Here is a 15,475-nt window from a genome sequence, read left to right as displayed (position 1 = left end):
TAAGGTGAGCTCATCCAGTGGTTTCAGCAGTGACCTGACAGTGTAGCTTGTGGAAGTCTACTGGTCTCTGTGCTCCTTCACACGACCAGCAGCTTGAATGTTACATGAAGATGGTGCGCTACTTAATAAAAGGTTAATGCTGATGCTGAGAATAAGGAAAAGTGATAACTAGGGAATAGACTGGATACATAATTTGGGTACCCTATCAGGGGTACTATTTCAGATTTCGGTAGGGAGGGGGCAACTTTAACCGTGATTCTAAAGGTTATGTAGGCACCTGAAAGCTGTCAGGTTTTTTTTCAGATAATAGGGGGGATGCAATCAAAAATTATAACTCAAAGGGTGTTTGTGTCTCAACTCAAAAAGTTTGAAAACCGCACAGGGTGCAGGCAGGGGATAGCTAGGGGCTGTGTGCAGAGAGGCTAGCTCAGGGTGCAGGCAGGGGGTAGCTAGGGGCTGGCAGGGGTGTAGCTCGGGTACGGAGAGGGGCTGTGTCCGAGGGGGGCATGCTGCTCTGGGGCTGGCTGTGCGCTCAGTCCCTAGTTGGCACAGAGGTGGCAGCTCCACAAGGCAGGGGCTGTGGTGAGGGGCATGCTTTGCTTGCTTGGCTACACAATGGGTAGTAGGGAAGGGGACACCCCAACATGAGGCCCTGTTGGCTCTGCGCAGGAGATTGGGATTCAGGCTCCCAGTCCCGAGCAGCTCTGCCAGCAGCAGTTCCATGTCAGGGGCAAGGGGCAAGGGGCAATGCTACGGCTGCAGATGGCAACGGGAGGAGAAGGGGGCTGCATCTTCCCCCCTGCTGAGAACTTCACCCAAATATGGTAAAAAAACCAACTCGGGGTCTCCTCCTGCCTTCCCTAAATGGTGCCCCTGTAACTCTACTCAGAAAGTATATGGGCTTAAATTTTGTGAATTATGTTGGTACTGATCTGACAGGGATATTTAGGGAGACTGTTTATTGGCCTTCCGGGTTATGTTGCATAGTTCAGAAACAGAACTAGGCATTTTGCTGCTTGAATATGTTTAATCAGCATGTTTTGCCACAAAACCAGTTCCAGCAGCAAAACTCAAGACATAATACCATTCACTGAGGAAAGGCTAAACTGCCATCCTTATGAGAGATGCTTTTACTGAAAAAAAGAAAAAAAGTTTCTTGTCTGTACTAAAGTAAGGAAGCACTCATCTTTCTCTGGAGGGGTGAGCAGTCAGGTGTGTAGGGAAGGGAGCATTATTTCCTGACTTAAATCCTAGACTACTTACAACTGTTTCTTCCCATGCTTTGACTAACGGAGCTTCGCTGGTTCCAGCTAGAATCCAGCACAGCAGTCAATAGCAAATCATCCTTTCTGAGCTTCCTATTGTGAATGCAGTTATTGGGTTTAACTCCAAAATCTGGGATATATTTACAACAAAATCTGATTTAGTGGACCGTGGAAGACTAAGGAGTACAATAGTGCATACCAAACATTCCTTAATGCTCTTAGGTTTACAGTACATTCCTTACCTGGTACTAGATTTAGAGGTCTCTTTTTAAAAAAAGAAATTAAGCTATGGGAGAGCAGAACTATACTGCAGAAGTTATACTAGTCATCTCTGGAATAAAGAAGCTCAGATTCCTGTGTTTTGTCAGACAAACAAGCTCTTTCTTATACGGACTTTTTCCAGGTAACCAGTATATATATCTGTCCAATTATTGCAGCAAAAATCAGTGGTGTACTGTATATGAAGGTCTAGAAATCTCATGCTGTGAGTGGGATATCAGAATTGTCACAGGCCACCTGCAGTACATTACTAACCTTTTTATATAGTGCAAGGATCTGCTTATTTTGGGGCACAAGTTTAATTCTTGGAACTATACCATGTGTTCTGACATTAATGGCCAATTAATGTTCAAGCACTTACTAAGCAATGGAGGTAGCCAATTCACGTTGACTTCACAATGGGAGTCCAGGAATGTCAAGACTTCTCCTTTAGCCATCGAGGCTCCCAGCAATCTGGTCCGAATCAGCCCTTCTCGTTTCTTGGTGCGCACAATCCTCACTTTGGCAAAACGGGCCATGTACTCCTCCAACTTCTCTTTCAAGTGTTCTGGAAAGAAGGGGAAAAGGGTAGAGGTGTCAGCCATGGAGGGCCAAACTAAGAATGGGCATGTGCAGATACCACTATAAGCATTCAGCGCCCTTTTATTTCTTATAATTTCAAATCCTTCAGTATCTGCTGTAAACCCTTTCTGAGATGGTTCTTAAATTGCAAATGATCTTTGTTCTAATACACAGAGGAAACCACTGACATTCTAGACCTTTTACTGCTACTTAACTGCTACTGGCAAGTTGCCATGCACCATATAATCACAGCCAAAACAACTGCAGAATGTTCACCCATTCTCTAGTTCCTGCAGCCCAAGGCCAGATGATCATCCTGACATATGGTTTTACAAACAATGCCCTTTCCAAGCGGGCTTTCTACTTTTATTAATTATGTAAGAAGATGCACGGAAAGCAATTTTTAAAAATTAAGTGTTAAATCAGCATGACTAAATTATTTTTTATGAGGAGGGCAAATAAACTAGCAAGTGGTAACTGGCTAGCAGCTTGAAGCAAATGGATGGCTGACTTGCAAATAAAATTAAGCTGTAGAAGTACAACAATTGATATATTCTGTACTATTCTGTCTGTTTAGCCTGACTGTGTATGCATCACATAACAGCACATTTGGAATATATTTTCTTCTAATTAGAAATAAACAATAGAAGTGAAATCACCTCCTACAGTTTTGCCTCACCGTAAATAAATGACTGAAAATACTACAATCGGGAAAATAATCCACTGCCTATGATGAAACACTTCAGTTTGTCATGTTCATTCCTGCTCTGAATAAATTCAGTAACTATTTGGCAGGGAAAGGAGGAGGGAAAAGCTTGGTCTCCGATACTTAGCACTTTTGACATGTTGTATTCAGGGCCGTCTCTAGGGAGGATGAGAGGCCCGGGACAAATCAGCCGCCGCTGGCTTGAGGGCCTCACTCTGCATCAGCGGCTGGGCCGGTGGGATGGATCCAGCATGGTGCTGGGCCACCTGCTGCTGCTGGCAGTTGCCGGTGCGTACCCTGGGGCTATTGTTGGCCACAGCACCACGGCGGCTCAGGGCTCCGGTCAGGTCGGGGGACTTGCTGCACCGAAACGCGGGAGGCCGAGCCGGGTGCTGTCTCCCGCTAACTGCCAACAACAGGGCAGGCCCTGCGGAAGTGACAGATTCGTCTTCCAGGACCAACTGTGCTGGCCAGTCACACCGGCCAATTTGCCCTATCCAAGGGACGGCTCTGGCTGCATTTACTGATGCTAGTGGATACAAGCTAATGCACATCAAAAATGACTCTATAAGATTCTGATTGTTTGTCTTTGTTATGCTGTGGAATTTGGAATTATTTTGGAATGCTGTGTTCCCAATAGTCTCCATGGACTTTGGATCAGGCCCTATATTATTATAGATTGTAGGAAATTTGCCATCAACCAGGATTTCTTTTTTTGGTCTTATGCAGGTATCAAGGTGGTGGGAGGGGGATAGCTCAGTGGTTTGAGCATTGGCCTGCTAAACCCAGGGTTGTGAGTTGAATCCTTGAGGGGGCCATTTAGGTATCTGGGGCAGAAATTGGGGATTAGTCCTGCTTTGAGCAGGGGGTTGGACTAGATGACCTCCTGAGGTCCCTTCCAACCCTAATATTCTATGAAAAAGGCCTATTATTCAGCAGTGACCTCAATCTGAGGATGCTTCCTATTGTTTGAAGAAGCCTACACTGGCCATATACAGGCTGGGTAACTGCATGTACAATGGGGCACTTAGATGCACAGTCATTCTTCTTTAAGTTCCATTAGCAAGGGAATAAAATTTGCAGAAGCACATTCTCCAGTACATATCTCCTTTAAGCAATCCCTCACCAGGCTTCTATAACAAAGGATATATGGATATTTCCATTCTAAACCACTTTTGGGGGTTTATGATATAGCCTTTACAGTTTGCTTTGGGCATGTAGGATTTTAATCTGAAGAATAGTGCTTTACCAGATGTGGTATAAAAAGAGTATTTTTTTCTTTATTCCTTATGCTCTACGGGGAAAAAAACCAGGGACTTCTGAAAAATGATTTTTTTCAGGGGTCTTTTTCCTTTGAACCTCTGTTTCTTGGTAACTAGGGCAGCTGAATTAACATTGGAATACTGGCTACAACAAGTCCTGATCTTTTTATTTTACCAATTTTTATGGTGGAGAATGCTCTTAGCATTTAACAGCACTACTATCTCGGTTTTGTAACCATACAGCATTCAGATGTCCATCTTGTTCTTCAACAAGTGTATTTTGTAGCATAGATACAGCAATAGCAGAAGCATTAACAGCAAAAGCATATCCTTTCCACTGAGCTTCGGCTGGATATAAACATCATTCCTGGCTTTTAGGCACTAAGCCCCACCAGTATTGTCACAATTCAGTGCGGCAAATATGCAGTACCACCTTGTACCACTAGGAGACTCTTGGTGGACTGTGGAGGCTGCACTACACCTGAGGACACCAGAGTCCTTCCTACCCTACAGCACAAGCAGCAGAGAGATGAGAGAGAGAGCATGAAATTCAGGTGTGTGGCACTAGCCCCACTTAAGCAGAGTAAACAGCTGTCTCCACATGCTCTCTGCTGCCTCTGTTTCTGCCTTTGCAGACCCACAGGCTGGAGCTGGGGACTTCTGAGCCTCAGTGTCAGGAAAGAAGAATTGACTCTGGGGATGAGATGTCTAACCTGGAGGGGTACGAGTTGGGATGAGTGTTTTCTAAGCCTGAGACCATTCAGGTTGAGGGGGTAGTTCTGAGCTATGAAGAGGTTAGATAGGAAAAGGAGAGGAATTGGCTTGTAGGTGTTTCTGAGCAGGTGGAGGTTGAGTTGGAGCGGTGCTGAACTAGCAAGAGAATGGGTTGAGTGCAGGAGGTAACAGTCAAATAGTGAATGACGATGTGGGCAAACTGGTTGTGTGTGTGTGTGTGTGCGTGCGCGCGCGTGTGTGCGTTGGGGAGGAGGAGATGGTGGGATAAGATCTAGACTGGAGGGAGAGAGACTGGTGCTAGGAGAGGATAATAAAAAGGATGGAAGAAGGGTACATACTGTTTTCTCCTTGACTGTAAAGTGTCCCAGTTTTTCATTCTGAAAGAGGTGGAAAGAAGCTGCCTCCTTCCCCCTGACTTTGCAGACTGTCCCAATTTTTCACTTTGAAAGTATGATCAGCCTCCATTCATAGAAAAAGGGATGTGTGTAGATTACTGCCTACATCCCTAGCACTTATCTTGGGCACCAGCTGACACTAATCACACCTCTGGCAATACTCTCTTTACCTGCTCAAGAAGTACACGCTTATGATTTGTCAGCAAGCCACCTGGATTCAGCATCATGACTCCTAAATTCAAAGTTATCCTTGAAACACTTTGTTTCCACTTGTAAGACCCTTTAAAGTGTATGTTTACCCCACTCCTTCCTTGGCTTTTAGGAGCTCTCTTCATAGTTATTCTTTGAGCATAAGAATACAGGAAAAGATAACAATACCTAAGAACAAAGGCACAGATGTGCCTTACAGCAGCATAAGAGAATTTTTAAAGGGTTCTGAGCCAGTTTTCTCTTTGTGGTAATTTTAATCACCTTATAGCATTAAGAAATTAAACAGCTTTAATGCTGTTGAGAATTGCAAATTTCCATGGTAAATCAAGGCAAAGTTAGTTAGTACAGTGCTTCTGTGAACTTCTGAAAATTTACCACAACTCAACGATCACTTCACCCCCCACCTCCACCTAGAAATCTAGTTAAACTTACTGTGATTTTTTTGTATGAAAACAAAGGAACCCCAGTCTAGGATCTGGGTCCCATTGTTAGGTACTGTACAGACAAGTAGTAAGATGAGAGCCCTGGCCTCAGGGTGCCCACAACCTACATTTCAGACAGGATGAAGTAGACACATGATGAGGATAACATTAAAGATGACAGGTTTCAGAGTAGCAGCCATGCTAGTCTGTATTTGCAAAAAGAAAAGGAGTACTTGTGGCACCTTAGAGACTAGAAATTTATTTGAGCATAAGCTTTCGTGAGCTACAGCTCACTTCATCGTAACAATAAGATAAACAGAACAGCTGTTAGGTGGACTAACAATTTCTATTTGAGGACAATGTAGAATGAATTTAATTGGCACAAGTGCACTAGTAAGCAGCACAAGCAAATAAATCATTCATGAGTCCTACCATCAGAGGGAAGAAAGGAAAAGATAGAAAGGACAGTTGGGATTTGGAATAAGAGAGGAAGAAAAAGGCATTCTTCCTTGTCCTCTGCAGGATCCTGCTTTAATTCCTCTGAGTTTAAACAACATTTCTTCTTTTGATTAACCCTGACATTGTTTCTTGCCTTGATTAAGCACAAATGGACACCCAGTACAAAGGACTTCATTCTATTCCCCATGTCCTGGTAAACCAGGGTTTCCCAAGCTTTTAAGAGGTGCGCCTCTCTTCAGGAAAATGAAACCAAATCACATCCTCTCTGCAATGCTGCCATGCATTGTCAGTGGCCTAACATTGGAATTTATCCACCTTCCATCCCCCCACATCCTCCAAAAAAACACAACACCCCAACAAAACCAAACTCAAACACTTTGATGCTTCAGTGTAGGCACTATTTACACTGACAGGCGGGGTTCTCCCATCAGCATAGGCAATCCACCTCCCAGAGGCAGTAGCTATGTCAATGGAAGAATTCTTCTGTTGACCTAGGTGCTGTCTACATGGGGACTTGGGTTGGCTTAATTATGCTACTCGGGGGTATAGAGTTTTCACACCCGCGAGCAACATAATTACACTGACCTAATTTTTTAGTGTAGACCTAGGTCCAATGAAGAATTCTTCTGACAATCTAGCACTGTCTACACCAGGGTTAGGTTGGCACTGCTATGTCTCTCAATCCTCACCCCTGCCAACGTAAGTTCCCAGTGTAGACCAGCCCTAAGGTATTTCTCCTTTCTTACCCCATTTGCTAAGCAGTGAAAATGTTGGGGTTTATAGTATCTTCATTGACATCTGAGTTAGCAACCATTGAAATGAAATCCCAGAGCTATGGTTTTAGGCTCCCTGCAAACTCATTCAAGCATCTCTGCATCAGTTGTGTTCTTCATATTTTGAAGGGTTTTTTGCACAAACATAACAGCCGGAGACTTAAAGTGAAAGCTGAGACTGGAGAGATCTCGATGGGCCATTCTCCTAACTAGCCCTTCATGTCTACCAGGGAGCATATCCCACACTTTGGGAAACACTGTGTTAAATAACTCAGCACATCTTTGAATGTCAGGATCCAGTCTTCCTAAGTTGGGCTTATTCAAAAGGATAAAACTATTTTTGTCCTGTGACTTAGTCGTTTTATTAGGTTTATAGTATGGCACCAGGAGCACAAAAGAGTTGACTATACAAACATGTGTACTATTTACATAATATTCTAAGTATAGCTTTACTTAGATTTGTACCTACAGAGTCATCCTACTTACTCAGAAAGTAAAAGTACTGGATGTCAGAGAATACTCATTTTTAAAGAGATCAGGTTGACTGATGCCATCAAAACACCAGAGCTCTTTCAAAAATTCGAGAAAATTAGTGATTACTAAAGACATGTAAAGTGTCTAGACTGAGTAACCACTGAGCAAATTAGGAAATTAAATCCATATAAGCAACATTCTAATCCTAAACATTGATACAGAAGAAGAGAGTATCAATAACTACATCTAATACATGTCTAATTGAGATTTTACAAAGATGAAAGATTTAGTACATAATCCATAATCTCTTTACTACAAAAGCTGCATGCAGAAGCCAGTTTCAACAATCTACTATAATATGGTTTAGAGAAGGAAGATTTCTCAAAACAAAAAAAATCGGGTTCACAGATAATAACACTCCTCAAGTTAAATCAGTATGTAAGTGCTTCCATACTGTACTTCCATTTCAAATGTATGTCTCAGGACACTCGGTTCCAGTCCTGCCAATCGCAGACACATAATGAGACCTAACACAACAGATGGCCCCTCTGGGCCACTGCCCCAATATTTTCTAAGGTTATATAAATGCTAAATATAAAATCTTGATGGTCAGTCACCGACATATAAGCAACCAATGCACTTCTCAGAGTGTTGGCAAGACCCTTGGAAAAAATCATGCTGCTGTTTCTGCAAGAGCAGCACTTTATAGTTTGTTTTCAAGAGCTGCCCACACATAAAACACCTCACAACCTAGTGGTCATGACGGTCAGTGCCCAGAAGAAAGGCAAAACTGTGAAAGCCCCTTTGCCTAAGGATCATTGAAAACTAGATAGTACAAGCATTTGAGAATATGCTGTAGGAAATAACCCTGTCCTAGCAAGATCTCATCTAGTAGATCTGTTACTGTTTTCCATTACTAATTTCTATGAGCTTTGGCTTTTAACATCACATTTATCCATAATATCAAAATAAACTGCCCCTTTACCACAGAACTCCAGTTTGAGTTTCCCTTCATAGTGAAAGGGCGGGGGGTGGGATGGGGGAGGGGGAATCTGATTTTTACCACACACATCTCAATTTAATTTTTATCACCAGCCTGATAAGACTATTCTATTGCTGTAGATATCATCTTCCAAGAAAGTCTCCTGTATACACATGCCTTCTGCATCATCCATGTACGTTGAGAAGCCAGTAAGCTGCATCTCCAAACACACACACACATCCTTCAGTGTCAAGGCAACACCATAATTTCGGGAGAAATTCTCTAAAGAAATTCCAATGTGATGCGCAAAATAGAAAACAAAATGAAATGAAAGGCCTTTATATCTCCCAGAGACAACACATTCAGGCCATTTATTGCCAGCAGAATCAGTTCAAGCAAGCTTGCCGTGGCAATAAAACACTGAGGTAGGATGGCTTCATTTATATGCGGCAATATTACATAAATTTCACTTTCAGAGGCAGGCATGAGAGAGTATTTAAATTCTTCACTGAGCAATAAATGGGACACCTCAGATGTAAAAAAAGTCAGCACTCCTGTCACTAAAAATAGGGGAGAAGATGCCTAATTTGTAATTTAAAAAGAAAAGATATCATTCTTTCTTTCACAGTGTTGATTAAATGAGGTAATAAATCATATGTCTGATACATGCCAGGCATCTGCCAGGGCAGGAGCTGGCGCAGAAGGTGACAAATACAGAGTCGTGCAGGAGCAAGAGTTTTATAGGCTGTCACTAGTATGACAAGTGATGATAAAGGGCAGCATTATGTCTGCACTGCTGATAGTCTATAAACAAATTCTCTATTGTAATTCTTTTGTGTGGGTTCTTTATCTTCATTTAAAGCCTGGAGGAGTTTTTCTAAAAGAGCAGTGAAGAGAAAATTGTTTTGTCCTAGTAATTAAAGGTCTGCTCAAGTAGAATACCCAACTGTTAATTCATTGTTCAAAAGTATACACTTTGAATTGATAGGGATGACAGAGGAGGAACTTGTTTTTTTAAATGGAATTGTTGTTCTTCCCTCTTCTTTGTGTGGCTAAAAGGTGTAATGTTTCTTACTGATTCCTCCTGGTGGCAGAAGTGCTAGGTGAGCAGAACCTTCTTCACCTAGATCCCCTAAGTTTCCCAGGAACAGCATGGAGAGATTTTAGAAAAGACATCAAAGCCACAGATCTTACAGAGCCAGGGATTGATTACATTCTTCTTTCCCAGACTCAGGGACTAGTGCGGCTACAGTGCAGACATATGGTGAGGCCAAGAAAAGAGGAAGTTACTTACCTTGTGCACTTCAAGATGTGTCCCCCTAGGAGTGCTCCACTGTAGGTGTGCTTGTGTCAGTGTGCTTCTGATCATGTGCTTCTGATCAGAGAACTTTGGTAGCAGTGTCCGTTTGGCCCGCACATGCACTGTCCCCCCACCTTGTGCTCTGCCATGAGGCTAACTAGCACTGCACAGGTTACCCACCCTCAGTTCCTTCTCTACTGAAGAGTCATTGACATGAACTCCAAAGTAGAGGGGAGGAGGGTGGGTCGTGGAGCACCCATAGGGACACTCGTCTCAAAGAGCCATTGTTACTGCACAAAGTAACTCCCTCTTGTTCTTTGAGTAGTGCCCCTATGGGTGCTCCCCTGTAGATGACTCCCAAGCCGTGTTCCCAATGGAGGTCTGAGGCTTTGGAGTCGAGTCTGTTATGGATGATAATACTGAGGTGCCAAAGTTTATGTTGGAAGTCGAGTGACCTGTAACCACATAGTGTTCTGTGAAGGTATGTACAGATGCCCAGGTGGCTGCTCTGCAGATTTCCAAAATAGGGACATTCTTGACGAAGGCAACTAAGGCGGAAATTGACCTTGTGAAGTGTGTATGGATTTCAGATGGAAGAATGACTCTGCGAATCTCGTAGCATTGTTTAATGCAGTTCAAGAGTCTCTGTGCAGATATTTGTGTACCTTTTGATTTGTCCGCAATGGAAAGAGAGAGCTTAGGAGAGTTTCTAAAGGTCTTTGTCCTGTCCAGGAAAAAGGCCAGAGCCCCTCTAACATATAACGTGTGTAGAATAGCCTCCCTGTTATATCGGCGAGGCTTAGGGTAAAAAGCTGGGAGGTGAATCAGTTAATTTATGTGAAAAACCAAAGTCAACTTGGGGACGAACTTTGGGTGTAGCATGAGAGTAACCTTGTTCCAAAAGAATACTGTAGAAGGAGTGTGTGCCTGACATCATTGCCACTATCTTCTCTGTTCTCCTCACCGAGGTGACTGCCACCAGGAATGCGGTCTTCATTGACATGTATGTGAGCGAACAAGGAGCCATAGGTTCAAAGGGTGGCTTAGTCAGGCTATTTAGTATTAAGTTTAGGTCCCATGTTAGGATGGGATGTCTGCGTTGGGGGACAATATTTATTATACCCTTGAGGAGTTGCTTTGTAGTTGGGTGCAAGAACACTGAGTATCCCTCTATTTGTTGATGGAAGGATGTTATGGCTGCTAGGTGTACTTTGAATAAACTAAGAAATAGTCCTGATTTCTTGATAGTCAGCCTATAGTCTAGGATCATTGGGAGAGTAGCAGATGTCAGGGGAATTTGTCTAGAATTGCACCAAACCTGAAACCTGGTCCACTTCTGCAGGTAAGTATGACTTTACTACACAGTAGGAAATCAGCTACACACTTCCTGTACCTCCTCAGAGCATACTTTACTACACAGTAGGAAATCAGCTACACACTTCCTGTACCTCCTCAGAGCAGGATCTTTCTATGTGTTGGGACCATGAAGAAGCCAGGCCTTGAGCCACAGTATCCACAGGTTGTGGTTGAGCATGCATCCTTGGCTGTGCAAGAGGAGGTTGTGAAGAAGGATCAGTGGACACTTTGCCAGCTGTGACCAGTAAGGGTACTATGTCTGTCTTGGCCATGTGGGAGCAATCAGTATGACGTTTGCTCTCTCTCTTTATTTTTAAACAGGACTTTTGATAATAGAGGGATTGGGAGAAAGGCATATAGCAGGTCCTTGTCCCACAAGAGAAGGAGAGTGTCCCCTAAGGAGTGTTGTCTGAGGCCTGCCCGGGAGCAGTAGAATGGACATTTCTTGTTCAGGTAAGTGGCGAATAAGTCTATAGTTGGTGTTCCCCGCCATCTGAATATCTCATGAAGTACTGCTGAGTTCATCTCCCATTTGTGGTTGTGTGGGAACTTGAGACTGTCCACTGTCGTGTTCTGTACTCCTGGAAGCTAGACTGCTGATATTGTGACACAGTGGGAAATGCACTAGTTCCACAGCTTTAGTGCTTCTGCACAGGGGGAGTGAGATCCGCCCCGCTCCCCGACGATTTATGTAGTACATGCACGCTGTGTTGTCTGCGATGACTCGTGTGTGTACCTCTGATTAGCGGAAGTGAGCACAAGCATTCCTGACTGCTCTGAGTTTGAGGAGGTTGATGTGAAGAGACATCTCCATGAGGTTGTTGAGATGTGCACCCCATGCCTTGAGGGATGCATCAATGGTGAGAAATAACGATGCGAAAGGTTGTGAGAAGGACATCGCCATGCAGACATTTGCTGGGTCTTTCACCAGTCCAGGGAGGGTTTGACTTTGGTGGGCCGTGAGAAAGGTTTGTCTAGTCTGTCTCCGTTTGGCCTGTAAACCAAGCTGAACCATGTCTGGAGCTACCTCACGTAAAGCCTAGCATGAGTTATCATGGACATGCCCACAACCATGTGCCCCAGAAGTTAAAGGCAGTGATATTTGTACGGACTCTGAGCATGGACAAGTTGTGAACCTGTGCTGTGGAAGGAGCACCCTTGCCTGTAATGAGTCAAGATCAGCTCCTATGAACTCTAGGTGGTGTACAGGGGTTAACACTGATTTTTGGAAGTTGATCTGTAGGCCCAGCTCCACGAACAAGTCCATAGTTGTTTGGGTAGCCCGAAGGGCCTCAATGAATGACCAGGCTCTGAGGAGACAATTGTCCAGGCATGGGGTAGATCATGATCCCCTGGGAGCATAGGTGAGCTGCCATGTCAGAGAGGACCTTGGAGAATACTCTTGGAACTGATGAGATGCCAAAGGGGAGTACTCTCTACAGGTAAGGGTCCTGGTCCAGGGTAAATCTGGGGAGTTGCTGTGGAAGTAAGCATCCTGCAGGTCGAGGGCCGAGAACCAATCTTCCTGTTCCAAAGATGGAATAATCATTGCTAGTGTGACCATTTTGAATTTTTGAGCTCTGATAAACTTATTCAGTGCTCCAAGGTCTAGTATAGGATTCCAACTTCCCTTCTTCTTGTGCATCAGGAAATAATGAGAGTAAAAACCTATGCCTTATAGATGCAGAGGTGCAGGTTCTATGGCTCCTAAGCAGAGGTGGTGATCTATTTCTTGTTGCAACAGACTCTCGTGAGAAGGGTCCCTGAAGAGGGAGGGGGAAGGGTGTTGATGGGGAGGGAGGTGAAGTACCCATTGGATGGAGTACCCATTGCAGATGATTTCCAGAATCCATTTTTTGTATGTTATTCATTCCCAGTTGTTGTGGAACGAAGCAAAGCAGCACCCAAATGGATATGATGGGTTGATCAGCTGCAGTTGGTGTTGAGAGGAGTGGTCACTAAAGTGTCCCAACCAAGGTGTCAAAACTGATGTTTTGAGGTGAATGGTTGTGAAGAGGAAGACTGTGGGCCTGATGGTTTGCATTTTGAAAACCTGGATTTTTTCCTTTGAGGCTCATAATAGCACTGAATTGGAGTGTGCGGCGTGTGGAATTTATGCGGAGGTTGAGGACTAAATTTTCTTTTTTGTCCAGGTATATAAATCCCTAATGACTGAAGAGTAGCTCTGGAAACTTTGAGTGTATGGAGGGATGTGTCAGTCTTTTTGGCAAACAATTCGGTGTCCTTGAATGGATGTCCTCTACAGTAGTCTTCACTTCCTTAGGGAAGCCGAACAGGTGCAACCATGATGCTCACTGCATAACAGCTGTGCAGATAGATTGGGCTGCTGTGTTGACTGCATCAGGTGCTGACTGGAGTTCTGTCTTGGCCACCAGTTGTCCTTCATTAACAATGGCACGAAACTGTTCTTGGTGTGACTTTGGGAGCTGATCAATAAATGCGTTGAGCTTAGAGTAACTGATGTAGTTGTATTTTGCTTACAGAGCCTGAGAATTTCCAATTCTAAATTGCAGTATAGTAGATGAATAGGTCTTTCTCCCACATAGGTCAAGGTGCTTCCAATCCCTGTCATAGCGGGTGGACTTCACCCGGTGTTGGCAACCTTGGGAGTACAGTGCATCCACAACTATCAAACTAGGGAGGGGATGGGAAAAAAGAAATTCCATATCCTTAGCTGGGATGTAATATTTTTTATTGGTCCATCTGAAGGGAGGCATGACCGATGCTGGAGTTTGCAAAATAAGCATGGCTGAGTCCAGAAGGGCCTCGTTGCTGGGGAGAGCTATTCTGGAGGAAAAGGAAGTGTGTAAGATGTCCATGAGTTAATGATATGTGTCTTTCCTCTCAATAGGAATCTGCAAAGTGTCTGTCACATGTTTTGCTAAATCTTGAAATAGCTTGAAGTTGTCTGCTAGAGACAGCAGAGAAGACATCACTGCCTTGTCTGGAGAGGAGGAAGAAATGTTGGTCTATGGTGTGACCTCCTCCTCAAATCCAACCAGTGGTGCTAGAACTAGAGGTGCTCCTGCTTGAAGCAATAACAACAAACACCAAATACATGATTTCCATCATCGGCATGCACCGTGTAAAAATTGTTCTAGCATCCCTGAATCTGACCGCCTGTTCTTCCATGATTTTTTTGAGAGGTTCAGAGGCTCTGGATACCACGGCTGAGGGAGAGCGCCTCAAAGGCTCATGGTGGGCCACGCTAGATGTTTGGTGTGGAGTCTGTATGCTGCCTAGGGATCCCAGTAGGGCTACTGGGATGGTGTAAGGGGTCATGGTGGTTGGGCTCATGGCTGGCCATACCATGGTGGTTGAGGAGCAGGGGAAGGGTATGACTGAGGCGACCCAGATTGGTAGTGGGCACTATAAGGAGAGTGGGAGGAGTGATGGGAAACAACCTCCTCCTGTTTACTCTCCAATTCTCCACTAGAGGTGCACAACCCAGTACTGGTGGAGATTCCTGTGTCCGACGTAAACTCGGTACCAGGGCCACAGTACAGAGCAGGGGAGACTCTGGTATCTCAGCTACCGTAAGGTCCTTTGAGTGTCTGAACTCTTATGGTGCTGTCATACTCGGTACTGATGGTGGTTGTTGGTGCTGGGTCAATGGCATTGAGGGGATCAGATCTGGGACATACTGAGTGCTCTGAGGCTGGATGGCATGTTGTTGATGGTGCCGATGGTAATGCCTGTACTGGCAGCATCTTCCCAGAGGTAGTGCAGTCTCTATCCTTGCTTTTCCTTGTCGGTACTGTTGCTTCGGTGTTGATGCCATCACATCCTTAAGTGCATCAATGGTACCTGTACACCAGAACCTCATGAGCTATGGGTACCGTGTTTGGATGGCCTTAGTGCCCTTGGAGCTCATGACATTGAATGTGCCAGAGATATTTTTTGACTAGCCTGGAGATCACTCTAAGGACTCATGACTCTCTCTTTTGAAGCCTTATGTGAGGGTTCCACAGCTGTTTTCTTCGACTCATAGACCTTAGATGTTGAGGGCTTTGGGGAAGATTCACACCATCTGGATGGGTCCAGGGACAGCTTGAGGGCTAACTCCATGAGGAAGAGTTTTAGTCTCAGTCCTTCTGAGATCTGGACTTTAGTTGTTGGCAGAAACCACACTTTTGGGAAATGCGGCTTTCCCTGAGACAACGGATGCAGCAGGAACATCTGTCCGCTACTGGGATGGCCTCTTTGCATGAGAGGAACCTCTTAAACCCCAGCGAATCGGGCATACTTTGCACTAGGGCAAACCCCAGACAAAGG

General features: G+C 44.4%; 1 protein-coding gene across 4 annotated transcripts in view; it reads right to left on the bottom strand.

Moving 5' to 3' along the window:
- GALNTL6 (polypeptide N-acetylgalactosaminyltransferase like 6) overlaps positions 1-15,475 on the bottom strand; it is a 901,649-nt gene that overhangs the window by 136,844 nt on the left and 749,330 nt on the right. For all 4 annotated transcript variants that reach the window (XM_043545990.1, XM_043545991.1, XM_043545989.1 and 1 more), the window contains one exon: positions 1,906-2,091. In XM_043545990.1, the coding sequence (XP_043401925.1) occupies positions 1,906-2,091 (186 nt within the window). The remainder of the gene's footprint in view (positions 1-1,905; positions 2,092-15,475) is intronic.

The sequence above is a fragment of the Chelonia mydas genome, chromosome 4 (genome assembly GCF_015237465.2).
Source record: "Chelonia mydas isolate rCheMyd1 chromosome 4, rCheMyd1.pri.v2, whole genome shotgun sequence".
Taxonomy (NCBI): Eukaryota; Metazoa; Chordata; order Testudines; family Cheloniidae; genus Chelonia; species Chelonia mydas.
Note: the sequence above shows the minus strand (reverse complement) of the source record. Positions and strands in the feature narration are given on the sequence as shown.